Source organism: Littorina saxatilis, linkage group LG9 (genome assembly GCF_037325665.1).
Source record: "Littorina saxatilis isolate snail1 linkage group LG9, US_GU_Lsax_2.0, whole genome shotgun sequence".
Taxonomy (NCBI): domain Eukaryota; kingdom Metazoa; phylum Mollusca; class Gastropoda; order Littorinimorpha; family Littorinidae; genus Littorina; species Littorina saxatilis.
In genome coordinates, this window is record NC_090253.1 from 34,384,175 (window position 1) to 34,409,080 (window position 24,906).

At 42.4% G+C, this 24,906-nt stretch overlaps 2 protein-coding genes across 4 annotated transcripts in view; one reads left to right on the forward strand and one right to left on the reverse strand.

Moving 5' to 3' along the window:
* LOC138977060 (protein HGH1 homolog) overlaps window positions 1-5,662 on the reverse strand; it is a 68,231-nt gene extending 62,569 nt beyond the window's left edge. The window contains exon 1 of one of the 3 annotated variants that reach the window (XM_070349975.1): window positions 5,263-5,662. Coding sequence is in view for 1 of the 3 variants with exons in the window: in XM_070349973.1 (XP_070206074.1) it covers window positions 5,050-5,101 (52 nt within the window). In the remaining 2 variants the exon portion in view is untranslated. The other 2 variants (XM_070349974.1, XM_070349973.1) reach the window with 2 other exon arrangements.
* Window positions 5,663-8,123: 2,461 nt separating this feature from the next.
* The window catches only part of LOC138977067 (universal stress protein in QAH/OAS sulfhydrylase 3'region-like), an 85,728-nt gene continuing 68,945 nt past the window's right edge, over window positions 8,124-24,906 (forward strand). Inside the window, exons 1-2 of the mRNA XM_070349988.1 lie at window positions 8,124-8,254; window positions 23,871-23,951. Coding sequence (XP_070206089.1) covers window positions 8,182-8,254; window positions 23,871-23,951 — 154 coding nt within the window. The 5' untranslated portion in view covers window positions 8,124-8,181. The remainder of the gene's footprint in view (window positions 8,255-23,870; window positions 23,952-24,906) is intronic.

A 24,906-nucleotide genomic window follows, 5' to 3' on the forward strand; every position in this document is an offset into this window, starting at 1 on the left:
CCAAATCCTCAGAAAACTTTTTAAAATGGCGCCTTATGTACATACTATCTTTAAGCTCACAGGACGATAGTTACCCGGGACTTTGTGTCTTTTTTTTTATAAAGATTGCAACCACATTGGCGATTTTCCAATCAACCAGTAATTTTTAAATCAATTGGATTTGTAATTTTTTCACACTTGCTTAAAGTTACACGCCAGTAAATACAGCACCCTATACTCACGTGACATGTATGTGACTATCCCCCAAATTCGATTTATTCGAAAACGCACTGAGCAGTGCTGCTGATCGAACTTTGGACCTTGGACCTTTAACGCAAAATAGTTCTGTTCTTATTCAAGGGACGTAACCGCTCGATGCGTTTTCTAATAAATCGAATTTAGGGTAAAATCGATCGAATTACATCACAAATCTGCTTCAGTTGCAAGATCTTGCCATGATTTTCTCCCTCAAGATAATTGTACCGCTTGAAATTGGCGGAGAAACAGCCAGTCTGAAGTTAATTTTACATGTCACGTGAGTATAGACTGTCTTGTTTACTTTGTGACCACGCAATACTACATAGGGTGCTGTATTTACTGGCGTGTCTTTAAGTTCAACCACAGGCGGAAGGTATCGTCCACTGAACTACTACTATCACAGAAAGACTACAAGGTACGTCTCACTCACCTTCAAGTCTTCTGTGTTCTTGGAGTCGCTTCCTGGGGAAAAATATTGTTCAAGACGGTTTGCCTCTTCCTACAGTCTGTGTAAGGTCAAATAAATACAGTTGAACGATTGTTTGAACTGTATGTACCTTTAATTTTCAGCTTCCGTCCCTTGCAGGTTGCTTTTAACCATCATTTGGACGAATCTTTGTTTGCGAGCCGCTAATATCCACTTCGTTTCAAATCATGCATCCGCACCGAATATATGCATACCAGCGCTCATTGGTCTAAAACATATGTAAATATTGGGGTCCGACTAAACTACGTGCCAGCACGCGCTAGCACGCGCCAGCACGCGCTACCTTGAACCATAGCACTTATATACTTTATTTTTATATTTCTAGTTAGTTCATCGTCCATTCTCACATAATACAAAATTTCAAACTTCAATGATGAAAAATACGGAAGTTATGACGAGTTTAAGGAGAGCTAATGCACTACTCTCAAATCCGACGATTTCCTCCATTGACTAAACAGCGCGCTACCACTTTGAAGTAGACGCTACCCGGTGATCCATAACACTTACATAATTTATTTTTATAGTCTATATAGTTAATTGTCCATTCTTACATAATACAAAATTTCAAGCTTGAGTGTTGAACATTTCAGTAGTTATGACGGGTTTTAGGCGAGCTAATGCGCTACTCTCAAATCCGACAAAATCCGGCAGTGACTAAAACTGCGCGCTACCAATTTTAAGTGGACGCTTCTGAGATTCATAGCTGTTATATGATTTATTTGTATGTTTCTAGTCATTCCATCGTCAGTTCTTACATTATACAAAATTTCAAACTTCAGTGATAAAAAACAATGTCGGATACGGAGTCATTCGTTCCAACACAGTCAGTCGGATGCGGAGCCAGTCATTCCTCTGTGTGTGTGTGTGTGTGTGATCCATAGCACTTGTATACTTTATTTTTATATTTCTTGTTAGATCATCGTCCATTCTCACATAATACAAAATGTCAATTTTCAATGATGAAAATTACAGAAGTTATGACAAAACTTCGACATTGTCTGAATACAGACATTAATGCATACCAACTGCACAACCACTTTGAAGCAGGCACTGCCTTGACCTGTATCATTTATGTTACTTTATTCTTTCACCATCTCTCACAAATAACACCAACCACACCCCACCCCACCCCCCCCCCCCCCCACACACACACACACACACAAACACACCTCCTCTCTCTCTTCTGGTCTAGTTACTGTGCCGACTGTGTGTATGTCTTCGGTTATCTTCGTGGGTTTCTTTGTACGTCTCGTTCTTAACCCTTCATCGAACGATACAAGTGCCGTCCTCACAAAGAGGATTTTTAACCTGCAACTCATCGAAATCGTATCCTAGTCACTCTTCTTTACATCTACACCAAGATAAAGGGAAGTAAAGCTAGCTAACAACAGGCATGGGAATTGAAAATTGTAAAAAAGGCGGAAAATGTATAACTGAAGACGCGAAGCGTCAAGTCGACGGCGCGAAGCGCCTAGCCTTACTAGGGGGGTCCGGGGGCATGCCCCCCCGGAAAAAAAATTCTCCAAAGAACCCAGATGGTGCAATCTGGTGTCATCTGAGCTCCAAGTTTGCCATTAAATTCTGTTTTTAGAATCAGAGTTTTTAGTACCAATTTTTGCTTTTTTGAAGAAAAAAAAATTATATATACATATATATGTATTATACAGTGAAGTCCGGGTACAACGAATCTCAAGGGAGATAAATTTTAGTTCGTTATATCAGCAATTCGCTGTGGAGTTTTCAACCCTAAATGGTCTTAAGACAAGTTTTCCCACTCACCTTCAAATGATCGTCCCATCGATCTTTCCTTGGAGAGTACAATCTCTGCATGTTTTCAACAGCTTCATAATATAATCCATAGAGAGAGGCATAGTTCAAATGTTCACTTTACTGTCACAATTTTAGAAGTAAAATTTAAAAAGTCGTGTAAAAGCATGTACATGTACATTCTGATCAATCTCCGATCAATCTCCGATTTCATGGTGTCCACCAGTTCTGGTGCATGTACTACCCTGGCCAAGTTTCCTCTCAAGACATCAAAGAGACCGCCCCATAGGTTAAACTCCCCATAGGTTAAACTCGGTCACTGACCCGGGTGCAGGAAGTGTTTCCTCTCTCATATGAAAGGGGAACCACCTCTCATAGCTAAAACTGAGTCAATGACCCCTAGAAAGAAGGTCAGTGTCTATAAACAAGGCCATCCAGCTATCACAATGGACCTGCCTTTGATCTCGCCTCACACACAGATCGTTGTAGCCTTGTGACTTTTAGAGACAAAGGTACACTACGAATCCTATAGCGTGCCCGCGAATCAACAGCGAGCTGTTTCACTCAAAGTTCAAGTAACTGAGGCGGGCGGTAGCAGTGCGTGAACAAAGTACGGACAGTTTTCGCGGGCTTTTGCGCAAAGGCAAAAGTAACCGGTGCTTTATTTGTTTGCCTCCCCCCTTTATTTTTTCGGCGGACACTTTTGCTTTTTCGGCGGAACAAAATAAAAATTCGGCGGAAATCCGCCGTTCGGCGGACAATTCCCATGCCTGTAACAAACAAACAACTGTTCCTGCACTTTTTGATTGTTTTGTCATGCTATACAACTTATTTTAATTTATTTTTTAATCATTTTTTTAATTAATTTTACTAGAACGGTAGCATATCAACAACATTCGGCTTAAAAAGGCTTGTTCATCCTGTGAGGACGCAAGACTTCAAGTTTGTCCAAATAAATACATGCTGAAAAGTATGTTGTTTCTTTGCCCTGTGAAGTAATGAACATGTCCATTGTTCTGTGCTGCAAAGTGCAGAATGTCATTTAATTTTAACTTTGATATGCTTAACTCGGAACATGGCGATATGCTCATTTGCACCTTGTGTCCATGGGTGTATCGTCGGGGCTTCCATCCCCAACCGAGCAGGTAGGGGAACGGTCCCAGGGGGGTTAGCTGCGAATCAGAATAAGCAGCCGAACGGGTAACGTTCACACACACACACACACACACACACACACACACACACACACACACACACACACACAGAGGAATGACTGGCTCCGCATCCGACTGACTGTGTTGGAACGAATGACTCCGTATCCGACATTGTCGGACATGGAGCCACGGCCTTAGGATAGCTCTCTCCTATAACGCGTCTTAGCTATCGTAAATTTTATCACTGAAGTTTGAAATTTTGTATAATGTAAGAACTGACGATGGAATGACTAGAAACATACAGATAAATTATATAACAGCTATGAATCTCAGTAGCGTCCACTTAAAATTGGTAGTGCGCAGTTTTAGTCGCTGCCGGATTTTGTCGGATTTGAGAGTAGCGCATTAGCTCGCCTAAAACCCGTCATAACTACTGAAATGTTCAACACTCAAGCTTGAAATTTTGTATTATGTAAGAATGGACAATTAACTATATAGACTATAAAAATAAATTATGTAAGTGTTATGGATCACCGGGTAGCGTCTACTTCAAAGTGGTAGCGCGCTGTTCAGTCAATGGAGGAAATCGTCGGATTTGAGAGTACATGTAGTGCATTAGCTCTCCTTAAACTCGTCATAACTTCCGTATTTTTCATCATTGAAGTTTGAAATTTTGTATTATGTGAGAATGGACGATGAACTAACTAGAAATATAAAAATAAAGTATATAAGTGCTATGGTTCTTCTTCTTCTTCTTCTTCGTTCGTGGGCTGAAACTCCCACGTACACTCGTGTTTTTTGCACGAGTGGAATTTTACGTGTATGACCGTTTTTTACGCCGCCATTTAGACAGCCATACGCCGTTTTCGGAGGAGTGCTCTGGTTCAAGGTAGCGTGTGCTGGCGCGTACTAGCGCGTGCTGGCGCGTAGTTTAGTCGGGCCGAAATATTGTGCAGCAAAGGGAAGCTACCCACGGGAAAATAATCATCGAATATCCTGTTATTAACCAATGAGCGCTGATATGCATATTCGGTGCGGATGCATGATTTGAAACGAAGTGGATATTAGCGGCTCGCAAACGAAGATTCGTCCAAATGATGGTTAAAAACAACCTGCAAGGGACGGAAGCTGAAAATTAAAGGTACATACAGTTCAAACAATCATTCAACTGTATTTATTTGACCTTACACAGACTGTAGGAAGAGGCAAACCGTCTTGAACAATGTTTTTCCCCAGGAAGCGACTCCAAAAACACAGAAGACTCGAAGGTGAGTGACGTACCTTGTAGTCTTTCTGTGATAGTAGTAGTCCAGTGGACGATACCTTCCGCCTGTGGTTCAACACACTCTGAAATTTCACAGGCAATCTACAGGGAAAATATCAGCAAAATATTAGCGAAGTCACTTGTATTGGGCGTCAATCGCTGTCGTATGTTTTTGTTAGTTTTTACGGACATTTCACTAGAATTATTCTTTGCTTTGTTAAAAGTGACTCCAGAATGCCACACCGCCAATGTGTGAGCTTTGAATTACAACACTAGAACCTTTAATCTGTGAGTGCTGAACTGAACGGCAGTGTAACAACACCCTCGTGCTTCGTACTAATGACGTATGTCACCTCATGTGGTTGCGACTGCTGCGATTTCCGGCTTCTTTGGAGTTATTTACCCTGCCCTCCGAAGTCCCTCGTTGAACCACAAGCGGCAGAACCTATTCGCCCAAGTAACTTGTAAGCATAGCGGACTGTCCCTTGGCCAAGCTATCGCCACAAGTTACGCAAGTAGAAATAGTTGCTACTGCAGCAACTGGAGTTGCTTCCCGTGGACCCAACTTGTTTGTGCGGACAGCGAGTACTCACGGGCAAGCTATTCGCACAAGTGAAATTGAATTTTCTAAAGTTTGACTGTCTTGTTTGACCAGAGATCTGTAGCTACAGTATCTCTGGTTTGACTTCGCGTAGCTCACTTCGCGAAGCTACCGGCTTCGTCCAAGGGAAGGCACTCTGGCGGAGAAGAGAGTTATCTCTTCATGTCTTGGCGTCTCAAATCTTATTAGCCAGAAAGCGCATGCGCGTAGTCTCGACCAGCGGCGTGGTGTGCTTCTTCAGTGAGTACTTTACGTCACAAATTGTACTTTACGTACTTGATGTTGACATAAGTTAATTGTAACACATAGTTATATGTTCTATTTTGTTTACTGAGCACGGCCGGTGTAACACGAAATTTTTACTCCACGAAAAATTTACTCCGGAGTAAATATTTCGTACGAAATTCTTACTCCGAGTACACTTTTCGTACGAGAAAAGAACTCTCCAAGGCACGAAAAAATTACTCCCTCCACGAAATTTTTACTCCCCATTTTGTTTACTTCCAGTAAAAATCTCGTACGCAAAAATGGGATGCGGGCGAAGGGATAATGCCAATAAGTGATCTCGCGCACACGAATGTCGCGCTACCCTCCTTCCACCCCTTCCACCACCAAGACTAACAGGGGACAAGGGAGTAACTTGAAAATTTCGTACACCTGGCATGGGAAGTTAAATTGCTCGTGTTGGGGTGAAGTAATTTATTCGTTATTTATTCGTCAGGGGAGTAACATTTTTGTACGAAATGTTCACTCGGAACTCACCTGTCTTGGGGAGTAATTGTCTCGTGCAATGGGGGAGTGCTTTTTTCGTAAAGGGAGTAACATTTTCGTACGAAATGTTTACTCCGGAGTAAACATTTCGTGGGAGTAATTTTCTCGTGTTACACCGGGACCAGTCGGCGTGAGCGCTGGATTTCGAGTCGGTTTCATTCATGTCAATGCATCGCAAAGTGACAGCAAGGCGTTTCAAAGACTTTGTGTCAACAAATATTGTTGAAAACAGCTAGTGTTACGAACAATAGCCGCTGCTTTCAAACTATTCCCTGGAAAAACAGACATTCACAGGAACTCTTATTTTCCCAGGACGATCGTAGACTGACTGGAACCATCTACAGGACGATGAGTTCTGGCAGGATCTGTGGAGATCTTTAAATCTCATCTCCACCCAGTCTAGGACTTATTTATATGCGTTCCTCTCCGTCCGTTGATCAAATGCCAGAAGTGGTTTTTCAACGCAGTATTGTCACAGATACAGAAGAGTAGGGGAGACCGGGGCTAGTCCGCCCCCGGGGCACATCCGTCTTTGTCTGTTTATTCTTACGTTTGCCACCTTGTAGTCATTCATCCCCTACTCTTCTTCCCGCCATATCCTGCAGAAGTTCAGAGGTTGCGCGCCCATATATCGTGAGTACAGATCACAAAAAGTGTTTTTCTTCATTTTTGTAACATTCATGAATGCATAGGAGTTGACTTAGGTTTTGATGCATTACCTCTGAGAACAAATACTTAGTCTTGGTGTCCAGTGAAAGTGCGTTAATTAAGGTCGAGTTCTGACGAAAGTTTTGCTTCTTCCTTCCCATGTTGTGCTCGCTATCTGGCACTATTAAAAGTTGCCTGCCCGTGCGGGGGCAAGTCCGCCTATTTGTCACGGGGCATGTTCGCCGTGAACAGTATGTACAACAATGTTCATGCGCACATAAAAACTGTCTGCACATTGATATCAGCTACACATTTGTCTTGATGTAAAATAAAAAATCAGTCTTCTAGTTCATCAAACTCGCCAGTTATGCGACCAAAAGCATAAAAGTAGGCGGACTAGCCCCGGTCTCCTCGCCAGTTATGCTACCAAAAGCATAAAAGTAGGCGGACTAGGCCCGGTCTCCCCGAACGTAATACATTTTGTGTTACATTCTTTCGTATTTTGTCATTGGCATTTTTGAACCTAAATATTGAAGGGAATTAAAAAAGCTTTCCCACTAAAGCTTGCCCACTAGCCTACTAGTCTTGTACCTACTATGGGATGAGAGCGGCGGACTTGCCCCACCCTGTAGGTGGACTTACCCCGACTTGGGGCAAGCCATGCGTTCGCCTACGTTAGGGTAGGTCTACTTAAAGCAGTATGTACAACAAATGTTCATGCGCACATAAAAACTGTCTGCACATTGATATCAGCTACACATTTGTCTTGATGTAAAATAAAAAATCAGTCTTCTAGTTCATCAAACTCGCCAGTTATGCTACCAAAAGCATAAAAGTAGGCGGACTAACCCCGGTCTCCCCTACCTTGTCTCGAGCTTTACCTGCTTCAAAACATAGGCGTGTTCTCGAAGGGACTCTTTACAACGCCGAGGACCGCTGTGTTATATAACTTGACTTGAACAGAGACGCGCGCACGTGTGTGTGTGTGTGTCACGGTGTCAGCCTGTGTGCGGTGTGTGTGTGTGGTGCGGCACTGACAGTGTATGCGTGTGATTGTAAGTGTGTGTGTGTGAGGCAGATAGACAGTGTGACGCCATGATGTCACCAGCGGGGGGGGGGGGGGGGGGGGGGGGGGGGGGGGGGGTTGGTTCTGAAACTCGCGCGCTGATTGGCAACTTGTACTGATAGCCTTGCCTCGCTTGTGGAAGCTGTGGGCACAAGTACTTGCGCCGATAGCCACTGCCGAACTACAATGGCGGGGGACGGCAAGCGCACAGTTGTGATTGGCATTGATGATAGCGAGTTTTCTGACTACGCGTTTGACTGTAAGCTTAAAGAAAAGAATTTACTTAAAATGGCAATATTCACACCTATCGTTGCATACTGAAAGATGGGTAATCTTGAACTTTAGCGTGTTAAATTCATAGCTCAGAATCCAGTGACATTCTTGACTTATTTTTGATACAAGTCCATGTAGCCTAAGCAAACCAAAGAACATTTGTCGTGAAATTGATTGACGGATTGAGCTTCAAACTTAAGCATAATTAATTAATTTGGTTGTTCAATCGACGAAAATGCACCGAAAATGGCGTACGTTGTCAACCATGGGACATCATTTACACGAAAGAGTTGTCTCCCTTGTCCGCTCATACGGATAATTCCTTCTTTGACCCATGTAAACGAAATGCATTCGTACAGTTTATCGGAGTTCATTCCGTAACTATAAAGGGATCTAAAATGACTTGTTTTGATTACAAGTGCAGGTTCTACAAATTTGGAGACTTAAATGCCTCTGAATTATGAGCTATGAATTTAACACCTAAAGTTCAAGATACCATGTTCTTTGAAGTTGCCAAAGCTTGGACTTGGAGTGAGAGCATGCAATCCGCGCTGGTAGTACCGTAAACTACCTTGTAAGCGCCCACCCAATGCACAAAATGTGGGCTATAATCGGGGGTTGGCGTTTACTAGGTATTATTCCCCCCTCTGCTTCTTTCTCTCTGTAAACGTGTAGGGCTAGTTATTTTTTGGTAACTTACCAAAATCACTCACCCAACAACGGGCCTGAATCCTCGATAGCTCACAGGTTGATGAGCTAGACTTTGAGGGAACTACTTTAGCGATTAAAAAGTTCCGAACGCTCTAATGTACGAAATATACATCTGTAGACCAAACAATACAAACATACTGTATTTAAACTAGCAACTACAGGCTTGAACACATTAATCTCCATATAAAATCCATGAGTTTGGTTGTTTTCTAAATCCAAATCTAACGATCAGTGCAGAGAAACTCGCTTTAGATCTCTTATGAGTGCACGCAAACTTCCAAGGCAAGTAACTCTCGTACTCTATATAGCGATAAGAGTAGTTCCCCTTCCAAATGTTCTGAACTGAGTTGCTTGGACTAAAAACTGCAATCCGACGGTTAGTTTTCGACAATATTTCATTTCATAAACAGATCACACGCAACCAAATGCACACATCTCATCAATTTAAAGAACATACAGCGGTTTCATACACTATTTTGCCCCAGAAAACTGAACTTCATACAGTTTTTAACGTTGGAACACGGGTTCAAAAGTTCGTCTGCTAGTCCCATTCGAAGAAAGAACATTTCCTAAGCGATTCCAAAACATGAACAGAACACACAGTATCTGCCTTTACCGCCACAGAAGAATAACAACATAGCTGTGTACTTGATTTTACTCCAAAACAGGGAAACTGACAAGAAGTGTTAAGAGAATTGAATGATTTTTCCTGAACTATACAACCGTGCATTATTCAATCGCCTGCGCAGGTAGACTGGTTGAGTGAATAGGATTCGATCAAACTTTAGCACAAAAACTCCTGTTTTCTTTGAATAAGTGAACAAAGGAGGAATAAAGAGGTTACATACCTCGTCTCAGTGATTATTAAAAATAATGGTCTCAGTTCGCGGTCATGAAAAAGCTCGCTGAAGCTCGCATTTTTCATGATCCGCTAACTTCGACCATTATTTTTAATAATCACTGAGACTTGGCATGTAACCTCTACCTACACCCAAAGTTCAATTCAAAGAACTGCTGTCTTTGCTTTTTTGGAGAAAGATTTATGGAGTTTTAGACTCGGAAAGATGCGGCTGTCGAAGTAACTAGATGCGAAAGCTAGCAGACTTATTATTACATTTATTTGTCATAACTGAAAAAAAGTTGTTTATTTCTTTGTTTCCATGTTCATGATTTATGTACTGGATTTTGTTGATAAATGCTGCTTCTAGCCTCAGGACTAGTGATTCACGCTGCTTGGCATAATCGCGCAGTGATGGCTGACTTGGAATGGAGCTGATGGGGTCTATGTCGACCAAAAGAGTGGGATTCCCTGTAGGTGGAGTCCTATAGGAGGATACAGAGAATCCTACAGAGTGGAATCCCTGTAGCGTTTCGCTCATCTCGCTGAAAGTCACGTGATGCTCAGCGACATTGGCAGAATTTGATGTTTTTCGATTTTTTTAATATTATTTAGAAATTCGAGTATGGTTTGCAATTTTGTATTGAAAATAAGTTTAAATCAATAACTAAATGAAAGAAAACGCAACTAAAATATATAACTTGTAATAACGACAAACTGCACAGCGTTCCATTTGCATCTCACTTCCGTTTGACGCCATGGAGTTACTTCAAGCTTGCGAGAGACAATTTGATGAAGCGAGATTTCCTAAACCAAATCATTTCGAATTAGACGACGTTCTTGGCGAAGCATGTTAGCTTGGCTGAATGCCGCACACGAATTCAGGCATTCTTACAGGGGCAGCACGCAACTGCTCAACTGCAAATTCCAACAGGTAACGTTCGGCTACTGCGGTATACTTTAAGCAATAAACGGGGCATTAAATTACATATCTTTACCCAACTCACATATAGCAATTAACTCTAGTTCAGTGCTGGTAACGCTGTACGCGTTCCCCTTGGTAACAAGGGAGACCACCCTAAAAAAGAGTGATCCATCCCATAATATCAGACCGATGTCCGGTCCAACATCCGTATGCGTGCGCATACGCCGCCATTTGTATCATTCTCTCTCAGCGTTTCAAGTGGACTGGACGCTCCTGACGTACGCTCCGGCTGTTTTCAGCTTTTTGCCGGAGTCTTTGGCTTTGGCTTCTCCCCTTGGTCGCCGCCTAGCTTTTCACCTGTACCTATGCTGTGTGGTGAGATCTTTCTGATTTTGTTGTAACTTTAGCGACGTTTCGTCGCTTGTTTGTACTTGTGAAATTTTTTCTGAAATTTTTTTCTGTGAAAATTTTTCGTGAGTTGTTTGCTATGGCGGAGGCTGCGCTCTTTGATAGCGCTAAACGGAAGCATAGTTCGAGGCAGGTACCTGACGATACGCCTCCGAAAAGAAGCTCGAGGAGAGATAAGGGCGCAGGGAAATCCGCGTCTTTATCGTCAGAGCCATCTTCCGTTAAGTCTCCCGTTTTGGCAGACGTTCAAGCAACTTCCGGTCAGACTTGTTTACTTTCTGACAAGAGTAGTCTTTCTGGTGTAGCATCTACTGCTTCTGTTTCTCCTGGTTGCCCTGGGTTAGCACCAGCTGACGTTGCGGCGTTATTGTTGACGCTGAGCGCTCAGGTTTCGACGTTAGCGTCGGAATTATCTTCCACTCGGGAGGAATTGCGTTCTCTTCCGGCGGGTGTTTCTGATGCTTTCTCTTTAGCCAAGATCCGGCAGTCTCCTGCAGCTCCCGCTTCGACTTCCGCTAAGCCTTCGGCGACCGTGTCTCGGGCTGATGTCCATGCTTCGCAGGATGGGGGTACCCACTTGGTGTCTCTGCTGATGTGTCGACGCCAGTTCAAGGTATGTCTACACCGCGTGTAGCTAGGTCCTCTAGCGAAAGCGGTGTGCGAGCTCAGGGGGCTCTCTCGTGCGTTGGAGGCCGTGAGAGTTCTTATGAGCAGCGAAAGGACGAACGTATCCGTAGGTCTCTTGACGAGAATATCGGGGACCGTTTTAGTCCTCTTCCGCCCAGGGGGCAGGAAGTGGTCGGTTCTGCCGACGATAAATTGTCTGAAGTTCTGCCTCCTGGGTCTGAGTTTGAGCTCGAGTCGGAGGGTAGGGCGGATGACGGGGATGCCTTGAGAGACGGACCGCGGGTGTCCGTCTGTAGGTCAACCTCCTGCGTCTGGTTTCCAGCAGGACGGTGTGACTGAATAGGCCTCGGTGGCCTACCTGACTTCGATGGCGAGCAGGAAGGCTAACGACACCCAGCTTACTTGCCGTTCTAGTTGTCCAGCGCAGTGACGTGGGCTAACGGAAATGGCATTTAAGTTATTGGTGACTCTGGGGCTGACCATGGGTGTCATTCTGGGGTCACCTACCTGACTACGATGGCGAGCAGGAAGGTTAACGAGGGTGCGTCCATGGGGATGGACGACACCCAGCTTAACTTGCCGTTCAAGTTGTCCAGCGCAGTGACGTGGGCGGCGGAAAACGGCATTTAAGTTTTGACCGGAAGGGGTGGTTGAGAGCAGGGCGTAACTGACTCCACCTCTTTCTGGTTCCGACTTCTGGAAGTTCGGAGGAACAGGATGTTCTCTTCAGCTTCCGGAGATCGTTGTCCATTGCCCTGGAGTTGGCAAATGGCCGCGTGTAGCCGGGTTCTCCGGTGAAAGTGGTGTACGTTCGCACGGGGAATGTAGCACGCATTTTCGTGGCTGGGCAACGTAAGCTTCCGCCCTGGGGGCAGGAAGTTGTTGGGCTGGGTGATTCTTGGATTGTCCATGCGAGTCTCTCTGGGGGTCACCTTCCTAACTTTGTTACCGAGTAGGAAGGTGATGTTTGGAGAGGTGTCCACGGTGGTGGATGACACCCAGCTTAACTTGCCGTTCAAGTTGTCCAGCGCAGTGACGTGGGCAGTGGAAAACGGCGTTTAGGACTTGACAGGAAGGGGTGGCTGAGAAATATTTTTACTTCTTCCACCTCTATCTTTGTTCGACGACTTCCGGAGTTCGGAGGAACAGGAAGTTCACTTCCGCGGCCGGGAATCGTCGTTCATTGCCCTGAAGATGGCATATGTCTTGTAGTTTTGACTTCCGCTTCCTCCCGGGGGGCAGGAAGTGAGCAGTAAGGCTGGTTCTTTGTTGGATATTTTAAGTCAAACAGGAAGGCAGCTTCCGGATTGCACGGTTGTGCTTGACGGCTGTTCAGATGAAGGTGCTTCCGCATTAATGATTAGCACTGATTTCATGTTCCGTTTCAAGTTAGCAAGGGCAGTGGCGCTCGCAGCTGAAATGGTTTGAGGTTCAATGGAAGCGTCCGGTGTGTTTCTATGCAACCGGTTGGTTCTGATGTTTACTAATCCACGGCCGGTTTCGCTTCCGCTTTTGCGGCTGTGTCTTCCGGTTACAGGATGGGATAGCCTTCTACCGTTAACACTGTGGTGTTGGTAGTCGGCACTTTTCAGTTTTTGGCTTCCGGTTCCGTTACTGCGGGTCCTTTGCTGTGATACAGGCTGTATCCACTTCCTCTTCCAGTCTTCCAGCTGGCATGAGACAGGTGGATGGAGATCTGGTCATGGAGTTCCGGCGTTTGAAATTTTTTTCAAAACTTTTCCGATTTTGGCAAGTTTCGCCTTATTGGGATGGGTGACTGGTTCTCATCATTTCGATGATCGTTATGATGCTTTTGAACAGGAGGAGGAAATGGGGAGGCTCTTACTTCACTTGTGTCGCTGTTCGCGGCAGTTTGTAGTTGATTTGAGCTTTCTGAGGAGAATCTTTGAGGGTCAAGCTCTTAGATCCTCTGTCGGGGTCCTTTTGTGCTTGTGGAAGTTTTCACAAGCGAGTCTTCTTTGTCACCACTTCCTTGGTGGACAACGCTCGACTTTATACCTGCGGCGAGGGTGCTTTAGCTTGTGTCGTACGCTCAAGTAGCGTGTCACTCACGGAGCGCTTTCTGTAGGCTTCGGTTAACTCCAAGCTTAAGAACTTAGGTTCTCTTTTTGCGTTCTACGGAACCGCCCTCGGGTTTGGCAAACATCCATCTGGATTTTGATAGCAAGGAGATACTGTCTGTAAGATCAAGATCTCCTAGCTCGGGTAGATTGTCGCATCTTTTCTTTATGATGGGCTCTTTTGAACTTGTTTTTTCTCTCGCCTGGGCGGTTACGTTCTGAATGGCTATCTTTGTGGTCCTACAGGACGCAGATACAATGATGTTGTTTTGCCGTCTTTTACCTAGAGTAAGCCTCTGCCTTTAAAGTTTTGTTCTTTTGGCGAGACTTTAATCTCTTTCTCGTTTGAAAGTTCTCTCTTTGAGTCCGCTTCTATGCACGAGGGGTTTTCTCTACTAAGAAAAGCTCACGGTAAAAGGGAAAGCGTTAGTCAGGCCTTGGCGGTTTTTTATTTCTAAACGAAAAGCTTCAGGCTGGCTGTTGTCTATGTTAGCTTTGGCTCGACACCCTCGCTTTCACAGGGCTCTTTCATAGATCTGTTTGGCGACCTTTTGGTCTCACAGACGGGTCTTTGCAATCTTGGTTTCCAGACCTCTTAAGGCTGGCAAGAAGGCATCTTTGCTTTCCCACATTCGAATTACACGGATGTCTACTGTAGGGGTATCCTTGAGATACTCAGGGGCTTCCGCCTCAACTCTGGATTTGGTTCAGAGTCTTTATAGGGGTTTTGTGTTTTGTTCACTTGTCACTTAGACTGGCGTGGTTCAAAGTGCTTGTTTCTTACGGAAAGAACTCCTCTTCTTTCCGTGTATTGCAGGTGGCTATCCACCTTCCTTTTTGGGTTTCCCTTTTGTCTTCCATGTCTTTTTTTGAGACTTTATGAGATTTCTGTCACTTTGGTACGGCTTGGTGCAGCTTTGCTTTAATCCTTTTTCAAGGCTAGCCTGGCTGTTCAACACGGGAAACGGCCAAGCTTACTCTAGTAGCTGCTGCGAGAAGTGGGAGTAAGCGTGCTTTCCGGCTTTTTTGAATAAAGACAGCCCTTTTAAGAAAGACCGATCTATGACTTGTGGGTTTCTTTGAAGTTTTCCAGCAGTTAAGCGGAAATTGGTAAAACTAGCTTCGAATTGCGTTCTCAATTCATGAAGCAAGAGTTTGGCTTCTTTAGAGTCACGTTTAGCCAATTAAACTTTTCGGTTTTCGAAGGTTTTTCTGACTCGCACGGAGCTTGTTAGCTCTTTGAATCTAAAGGTCGCTTGCCTTATCTTTCTTCTCTGTCGTGTTTTAACCTCGGCATTTAAGTGATAAATGGGGACAACCAGCTTCCATTTGCATTTTCTATTCTTGAAGCAAGAGTTTGGCTTCTTTGGAGTCACGTTTAGCCAGTTTAACTTTTCGAGTTTCGAAGATTTTTCTGACTTTCACGGATCTTGTTAGATCATTGAATCTAAGGGCATTTGCCTTATCTTCTTCTCCGTCGTGGTTTAACCGTGAACGGTTGAATACGACGTTAAACACTGAATTAACCCAATGCCCCCTGACAAAAAAATGGCAGGCTGCCTTCTAAATCCTGAGCAAAGGGAAACTACTCCGCACAACATGCATACATACAAAACAAAACAATTCATATAAAATCATAGGTACTCACATTTATATAGAAGATGGCAGAATAACTCGAGAATACACTATAGTTTCATATGCAAGTATGTTCTGTCCACTTCCGATGTAATAAATGTTGTTTAAAAAAAAATCCAGCAAGTGTTCTTCAAAAACGTCCATTGTGTCAGCCTTCAGTCCTCATTTACACCAATATATGTTGAAAACTCCCAGAAAAATCCTCCCGAAAGTCTTGTTGTCGAATAACAACACCCAGATCGATGTCAAGACTCATCCCTTTTCACCTCTTCAAGTAGAAAACCTTCGAAAGGCGTGTCAGAATCGTCATGAGTTCCCCAGGATCGAACACCATACTTCCAAACCTTCGCTCAACGCAATTTTGTCAGAAAAAAAATCTCAAACTTTGAAAATTCACAGCTAACACACTATTGCATCGATTCAAACTCTGCAAACGCTAGAATGAAGCAGCCGGAAGGAAGTGCATTAATCACATCCGGTCGCAAGGCCTTATGGGTAAGGCTCAAAGCGAAAGTGAAAGTAGGTGACCTAGTGTTTAGCGGGCCATGCCGGGCGTTTCAGGGATTTCATAGGGCACTTCCAGCGGGCCATGCCGGGCGGTTCAGGGGGCATTGGGTTAAGGAGGGAAGAAGGTCTATCTACTCTGGTAGAGGTATGACGTTTTGTAGTCAACCTTACCTAGATGGACTGCTACACTGGTTTCTTGCTCCTGGGGAGCTCGATGTGGTTGTTTGTCCCGTGAGGACGCTCAGAAGGTACCTGTCACGGACTCGGCAATTGGTCAGAAAGTCAGAAGCTTTTATGATATCACTTAACACAGCAGGTGTAAGGATATTGCGAAAGGGACTTTAACCAAGTGAGTCTCCATGTTGATCACACAGGGGTTTACCTGTTGACGACACAGTCTGGAGACGTTAGGGCAGTTTTGCCTTTCACTATAGCTAGAACGTTTGAGGCAAGGGCATGGGCCTCCTCTTTGGCAGTCCTCCGGTCGGGCCTTGTTTTGGGCTGAAGTACTGGAGTCGGCTTACTGGCGGTCTGAGGAGGTTTTTATTAACTTCTACCTCAGAGACGTCTTGATACAGGACGGCAGTTCCGCGTTACCTGTTATGGTAGTCGCAGGACAGGTTCTAATATCATAATTTCGCTATATACCCGCCACCTATAGTAGCAATCTGCTATATGTGAGTTGGGTAAAGATATGTAATTTAATCCAAAATTTTAATAATAAATTTTCATTTAATTAATATACTTACCCAACTCACATCGTTTAAACCCTCCCGCCTCCCCGCTGTGGTGGTATTGGGTTCTAAAAAAGTAGTGAGTTGGGCTTCGTTCGAATGATACAAATGGCGGCGTATGCGCACGCATACGGATGTTGGACCGGACATCGGTCTGATATTATGGGATGGATCACTCTTTTTTAGGGTGGTCTCCCTTGTTACCAAGGGGAACGCATACAGCGTTACCAGCACTGAACTAGAGTTAATTGCTATATGTGAGTTGGGTAAGTATATTAATTAAATGAAAATTTATTATTAAAATTTTGGATTTCTGTATGCTTTTCACATGAATGTGTTAGCGCTTTCTTGGCCGCATGGTATCGGCGAAGCTATTGTCTTGGTGAAAAAATGCAGCGCGTTCAGCTTCATTCTTATATTCTGCGAGTTCAACAGATTGACTAAATGTATTAATTTTGCTTTACGTGACTTGTTTTAACTTTAACCTTCACGGGATCACGCTTTGGACTACACAGTCCTGGGCTCGTATTCTTGAAACAGCTGCAACTCATATACCGGCCTGTAAAACCACTTCCGCTCGATAAGTCCGCTAAGTGTTATTCATGAACCTCCGGTAAAGACTTACCCGGGTCCGGGTGTCTCCGAGCTGTAAAGTTAGAGGACCCATCCCCCTCTTCTAAAACCGTCAATTTTGAATAAATCTTGTTAAAATATTGTTTGTAGATTTATGTCCCTCATGGACATATATTGGTGTCATTTAAGCATTGCGGACAAATACGAGATACCGCTCGCGAAAGATTTCAACCGATGCTCGATCATACCGGCTTGTTGTGAAAGCGTGCTAGCGTCTTCTTTAATGCATTACAGTGTCCGATTATTTTCAACTGATTCCGTGGTCGGAACGGTTCTCTCGATCGCCTGATGCGTGATTGAGTCGAGTTCAAATCTTCTTCTGCCCGTAATTTTTTTTTACTCTTTGGCATTTGTTTATTTTTGTTTATTTTCTTCATGTGCAAAAGAGTACGTTATAATAGCAAAATTGATTTAAAAAAAATAATTTTAGGCTGGAATGTGGTTTTTTTTTAAATCTTTGGTTAACATGATATTAGTTTATTGATAAAGTTTGTTAACTTAAACATGTAAACATTTGATTAAAAAAATTAAATAAATAACCATGAAGAAGGATGCTTCCCGCTTAAAAAAAACAACGGTGAGAGAGAAAAAAACCCACCTAAAATGCGGTAGCAGCCACCTGCATGCAACTGAGATTAAAAACAAAAAAATAAAAAATAAATAAAAAGTGTCTCCCCGTGTTTTTATTTCATTCAGTTTGTTTGGGTAGTTGCTATTGACTTTGAAACTGACACGCTGGCTAAAAAGCTGCAACATTGTGTCCTTCAAAGTCAAACTGTCGTTTAACTACCGCCCGGTATTTATTTTTACTGCCCAGTAATTATTTATTTTTCCCCGGTATTCATGTGTGTCTAGCGGAAGGTCGGCAGCTACCAGTTGGTTATTTGTAGAATTGAAGATTCCCGATGCTTGCTCTTCTCTGCGCACGCGTTACCGGCGTTTTCGCCGGCGTGTCAGTTTCAAAGTCAATAGCAACAACCCAAACAAACTCAACTGAATGAAATAAAAACACGGGGAGATTTTATTTTTATTTCTTTTATAAACCTCAGTTGCATGCAGCATGATGCAGGTGTACATGGTATAGTACCTAGTAAACGCCCACCCCCCAGTTTCGACTCCCGCAGTGGGGCACTGCGGTTATGAAATTAAAGGCCCCTCCTGTTTTTGGAACCGCAGGAGCTTTCTAGTTTGCTGTTAGGTAGATTTTTGGTTCCTCTTTCCTGTCATGCTCTCTTTTTCTTCATGAATTCTTTTCTTTTTTCTGCCTTCTTGCTCATTCACCTGTATTTTTTCCAAAAATCTCTTCTCTTGCCGCTTGTCTCGCGATTCATGTATAGTTTAATCTGTTAGTGTTCTGATGTAAGTCCAGCAGTAGATAGGTTAAGCCTATTTTAACATACTGGAAACTGGTAATCTTCCAGTAGGTATTAATTTAGTTTTACTAAAGCCTGCTGGGACACAAGTAATGGGTTAGTGCATTTGTAAACAGGAATCGCTTGACAAGTGGCCCCCTTCATCCCCCCCCTTCCTCGTCCTGATATGGCTCTGCGTAGTCGGCTGGACGTTAAGCAACAAATAAACAAAACAAAACAAACAAACCAGTTTCGACCAGTGGACTAGTAGACAAGGATAATAAATAAAGATTATTCAGTCTGCTGTTATTGTTGTTTTTCAATTGTTTCCTTTCCTTAGACATGCTTCTGGGATTGGACAGAAAAAGGTTTCTGGAGTGGCTAGAGAATCGCAATACATTTTTGACTGGGAGGAAAAAGAAGAAACGAAAGCTTCATCTTTGGTTTAAACATAAGTTTATTTCAACAAATGTTACAATCATGACATGTATACAAAAGACACAGGTAACAGCAACAAGCTAGAAGCTTATAGTGGTGTTCCTGCATGGATATTATAACGTAAGGCGGAAACGGCTGAACAATTTGTCTAAATAAACCAAATTGGAAATCCAAAGCATCATCATTATAATCATCCTCATCTCATTAATCATCCAAAATTATCATAACATAATAAACGTTGCATAATCATTATAAAGAAAGACAGTAAGAGGAAGGAAGGGGGGGGGGGGGGGGGGGGATGGGAAGAAAAGGAATAAAAAGAAGAGGGATGGGTAGGAGTTGTGCAGAAATTAAAGTTGTGGAGCATTGATTCTGGTTTGCCCAATGCGGCCTGAACGTTCAATGAACGAGTGTACTCTGGAAAAAATGTTCCTGTTCAAATCTAGAGAATACTGTCTGTCTCCATTTAGAAGGTGGGGGAGGGGAATACTGTGGTTGGGGAGGGTATGTATGGTTTCTTGACGTGCTTCGCGATAATTTGGACAATCTAATAGGAAGTGTTTTACGGTTTCGGACGGAAATCCGCAGTCACAAGATGCATCTGTAGCAACGTGTCGTCTCACTAGATCGTTATTAAGATCACTTATATATAGCCTGAGCTTACAGTGAATAATTGTTTGTGATATGCGATCTCCAGAATACCAATAACACGGCGGACTTAAATCGTTTTTTGACAAAAAGTGCTTGAGGGACTTACTAAGTTTTATGTAGTCTGGTAAAGAATTCCAGAGTTGTGTTGTAGATGGGAGAAATGAGTTTTTGTATAATTCAGTGTTAAACGATGGAACTTTCCTATCTAAAGGTCTGCGCTGGCGATATGGATTATTAATGGTGGCAATACCGCAAGTAAGTAGTTTGGCACCTTACGGTGTACAATCTTGTGAAATAATATCAATTTTTGAAATAAAGCCTGACTCGTCGTACAGTTGTTGATGGCTTGTACCGCGGACTGCTCCAACAATGGTCTTCATCTTCAAAGCTTCATCTTTGGCGGGAAGTGATGTCTGAAGAGGTTGATTTTGTGTGTTAGTGTGTGTGTGTGTGTGTGAGAGAGAGAGAGAGAGAGAGGGGGGGAGTGTTGTGCAATAATGCATCCTTTGAACACTTCTATGACAAATGACCAAAATATCGTTTTTCTAGCTAAGGACCCGCTCCTGCCAAGGTATAGTACCGCCCACCCCCCACTTTTGGGCAAAACTGGTACATAGGGTGGGTGGGCGTATACAAGGTAGTTAACGGTAATATCATGTTAACCATAAATTTTTAAAAAAACTCATTCTTGCCTAAAATTAATTTTTTAAATCAATTTTGATATTACAACGTACTCTTTTGCACACGAAGAAAATAAACAAAAACAAACAAAATTAATGACAAAGAGTAAAACAAAAAAAAAGTAAGGCCTGATGGCGATTCGAACTCGACTCGATCGCGCATCAGGCGAATTCGATAACCGTTCGGCTACGGAATCAGACACTTACTTCTCGCCAACAAGACGCAAGCACGCTTTCGCAACACACCGTTATGATCGAGCATCGGTTGAAATCTTTCGCGAGCAGAAGCTCGTATTTGACCGCAAAGCATCGGTGCTTAAATGACACCAATGTGTATCCATGAGGGACATAAATGTACGAACAATATTTGAACAAGATTTATTCGAACTTGACGGTTTTAATGGACAGTGTTGGTGAAGTTACTGACAGGTAGCGACTTTACAGGAGGGGGAGGGGTCCTCTAACTTTACAGCTCGGAGACAACCCGGTAAGGACTTACCGGTGTTTCATAAATAACACTTAGCAGTTGGCGGACTTATTGAGTTTTACAGGCCAGTATATGAGTTGCAGCTTTTTCAAGAATAAATCTTGTTCAAATATTGTTTGTAGAGAGGAGCAAGCATCTCCTCTTCTAAAAATAACCAATTCTGGTAGCTGCCGACCCGCTTCCGCCAGACACACATTAATACCGGGGGAAAATAAATAATTACTGGGCAGTAAAAATAAATACCGGGCGGTAGTTAAACGACAGTTTGACTTTAAAGGACACAATGTTGCAGCTTTTTCAAGAATACGAGCCCAGATTATGCGACCCATACTTTTTAAAGAAGGATTCAATGTAAAAAAATGTTGGTCGTACACAACCCATGCCATCCGAATAGGAATAAACTCTTTAGTGCCTCTTTGCTGAGTATGGGTCGTACATGACCCACATCATCCGAATAGGGATCAACACCGTACAATACCTTCTTTAATTCCATATGAGTCGTCCACGACCCACAACATCCGGACTGTGTAGTACAAATGACGTCATTGTTTATTTGTTTGGTTAAAAAAATAATCGTTGAAAAATTGATCGATACGAAGAATTTATGGTGTTTGAGGATTACATGAAGTCTCGATCCAAAACTCCCAACAGTTTTTGAGATACAGACACTTTTGTGAGGCTCTGGGTCATCCACGAACCAGGAAGCACGGTGACGGTTAATGGGGAAATACCATAGCATGCAAGGTAGCCATACAAACTTACCTGCACTGGTAAAATAACTGATGTCTATTTTATGTACAGTATTGCACAAGTTTGTTTTGTTTATTTTAATTTTCTTTTTTTTTTTAATTTAATTTTTAAGTTAATCCTGGGGGACCTTGGTTTTAATGGTTATCATATCACACTGTAAAAGAAATCCTCAATCCAAAAAGTATGGCAAATAGTCTAAAGGTGTGCCTTTTGGGTCATAGAAAATGTGAATACATGTTCAATGCATTTTTGGCTCACCCAAGTAATCGGTTAGTCATAGTAATGAAAAGTATTTGTATGGCCGGCTGGCAAAAACATTAATGTTGAGTTTTTTCCAGATGTTTTAAAGCTAGAGCTTTGAAAATTTACAAGCTTGTATGGTTTGATGACCTTTAGACATGACAAAGGTCTGCCTGACTCGGGGTCCTGTTAGTGTAAAAGATATTTGAAGCTAGAGCTTTGAAACATACTTCTAGGATGTTAGGACCTCCAAACATAAACCAAATTTGGTTGACCCTAGCCAGATTTTAACCACTTGACTGCCTTAGGACGGGTATACCCGTCATGCGCTTGTGCAGCCGCAGCGCCTTAGGACGGGTTTACCCGTCTTCTCCGTTCCGGGATTTTCCAGAAATGCTACGTCACTGCTGACACACAAATAGCAGCCAATGGCTTGGTAGGATACCTCATTCTCATGAATAAACATAAATGGTGACGCGGTTTTGCGTCTGAAGGCTATTTTCGGCCTTGGCGACAGGGTAGGGTGGCCGAGTGGTAACGCACTTGCGCTCGGAAGCGAGAGGTTGCGAGTTCGACCCTGGGTCAGGGCGTCAGCAATTTTCTCCCCCCTTTCCTAACCTAGGTGGTGGGTTCAAGTGCTAGTCTTTCGGATTAGACGAAAAACCTAGGTCCCTTCGTGTACACTACATTGGGGTGTGCACGTTAAAGATCCCACGATTGACAAAAGGGTCTTTCCTGGCAAAATTGTATAGGCATAGATAAAAATGTCCACCAAACAAGGACTACTAAAGGGTAGTAGTAGTAGTCCTTGCCACCAAAATAACCGTGTGACTTGGAATAATAGGCCGTGAAAAGTAGGATATGCGCCGAAATGGCTTCGATCTGCTGGCCGATGTGAATGCGTGATGTATTGTGTAAAAAAATTCCATCTCACACGGCATAAATAAATCCCTGCGCCTTGAATATGTGCGCGATATAAATTGCATAAAATAAAAATAAAAAAATAAAAAAAATAAATCCCTGCGCTTAGAACTGTACCCACGGAATACGCGCGATATAAGCCTCATATTGATTGATTGATTGATAGGGGAGAGAAATCTCGACTCGTCAAAATGGCTAACGGTGACAGTCGACCGGGCCCTAGTAGGGAAAAACAAAGCCGGACTGACGCTACAGGCGGTGCAAATGATTATGGATACTGACAGGGGAAGGGGGAGATCTTCTTTCGGACGATTCGTTGGAAACAGGTAGATGATAGTGATTATAATCCTTTCTTGGAGCGAGCAAAACAGCCACCTGTGTTTGATCCACAGGCACCGGAAGATGCGCCGGACTGATTTTTCAAAAGTTCATATTTAAACATCATTATAAGCCAAACTAATTATTATTTCCATGATTAGACACTAAAAACAGATTCTTGGTTCAATTTCCCTTAAAAATAACATAGGTTTTACTTACCTACCTACTGCCAGTTTGGAGCTAGAATTTTTTGTGAATTATTACACCCCGAACTTTAATATTTCCTGGCAGTCAGGAATGCACATACGCAAGTTTTGTTTGGCACCGAAAGGGTTAAGGTAGAGCGGGGTCATGTTTTGGTCAAGAAATGGAAATAGATCATTTTTAGCCTGGTCAAATTTTAAAGTTACAATGGGATTGAGCTTGGGTTAATCTGTAGGAAGTTATCATTTCCTTAAAGTTTATTTAGATAGAGCAGCAGATAATTTGGTTCTGATTCATATTATTTATTATGTGAGTTGTATGAGCGTTTGCTATTATTGTTTAGTTAAGCAAGGTACAAGAAATAAGGCAAAATGTTTTTTCAGGTCAAGTTTATTTTCCTCCGTAAAGGTGATGGATACCAAAAGGAGCTTTCAGTGTCAGCACACGTTTTGTTTGTTTCAGTCTACATGAGAAATGGTCACAGAGATGGAGATGAAATAGTTCTTGTCCATGTGTCTGAATATACTTCATTGGTCCAAGCACGTAAGTATAGAGCTTGTCCCATAATTATTGAGAAATGGTAATTTTCTTCTGGTAAATAGAAAATTAACAGCACATATATATGTGTTTCAAGTTCAAGTTCAAGTTCAAGTTTTATTAGTCCATAACCCCTGGGGGCATTTTGAACAATAAATACAATCAATACAATCATAATATATACTAATATAATAAATGAAAAAAATAAAAAAAATTATGAAAAACTGTTACAAATTCTATTAATAAAGTCCAAGATATTCTTTAGCAATTTCTTTTTCTTAGTAGCAAACAACTTTTTAAATTTAAGTGCATTAGGTTTTTTCCAATAGTAAGGTGGTAACAACTCAGTTCTTTCTTTGAAAAAATCACAGACAAATAAATAATGGAATTCATCACCTATATCTTGTGATACACATTTGGTGCAAGTTCTTTCTGACCTCGGGATGTTAAGATAACGTTCTTTCTGTACAGGCAAATTGTTATTTAATGTTCTAAACTTCATCATTGAAACACATTGCTGATATGGCAGGTGTGTGACATAGTCTTCACATGCAAAAATATCTTTAAACATTCGATAATTCCAAAACATATTTTTTGTTCCAATTTCTGTAAACCATTTATGGATATACTGGTCATACAAGCTTCTTTTTACTTTCGTTTTAAACCATGCACTTGAGTATTGAACATTTTCTTGAAAAGTCCAAAGGCCAGAGAGACCAATTTCATTTAAGGTTTTTTCAATAAAACATAAATAATTAGATTCAATCATCTTGTTGATATACAATTTATAAGTAAAGCAATACACAATACTTGAAAATTTATTTTTATGAATAGGACTAATCAGTTTATACCAATAGCAAAGCATTCTACATTTCATATTAACATCTAGTGGATATCTTCTAAGTTCGCCAAATATCATAGCATTTGGAGTTGATTTTCTTAGTTTGAAAACAATTTTATA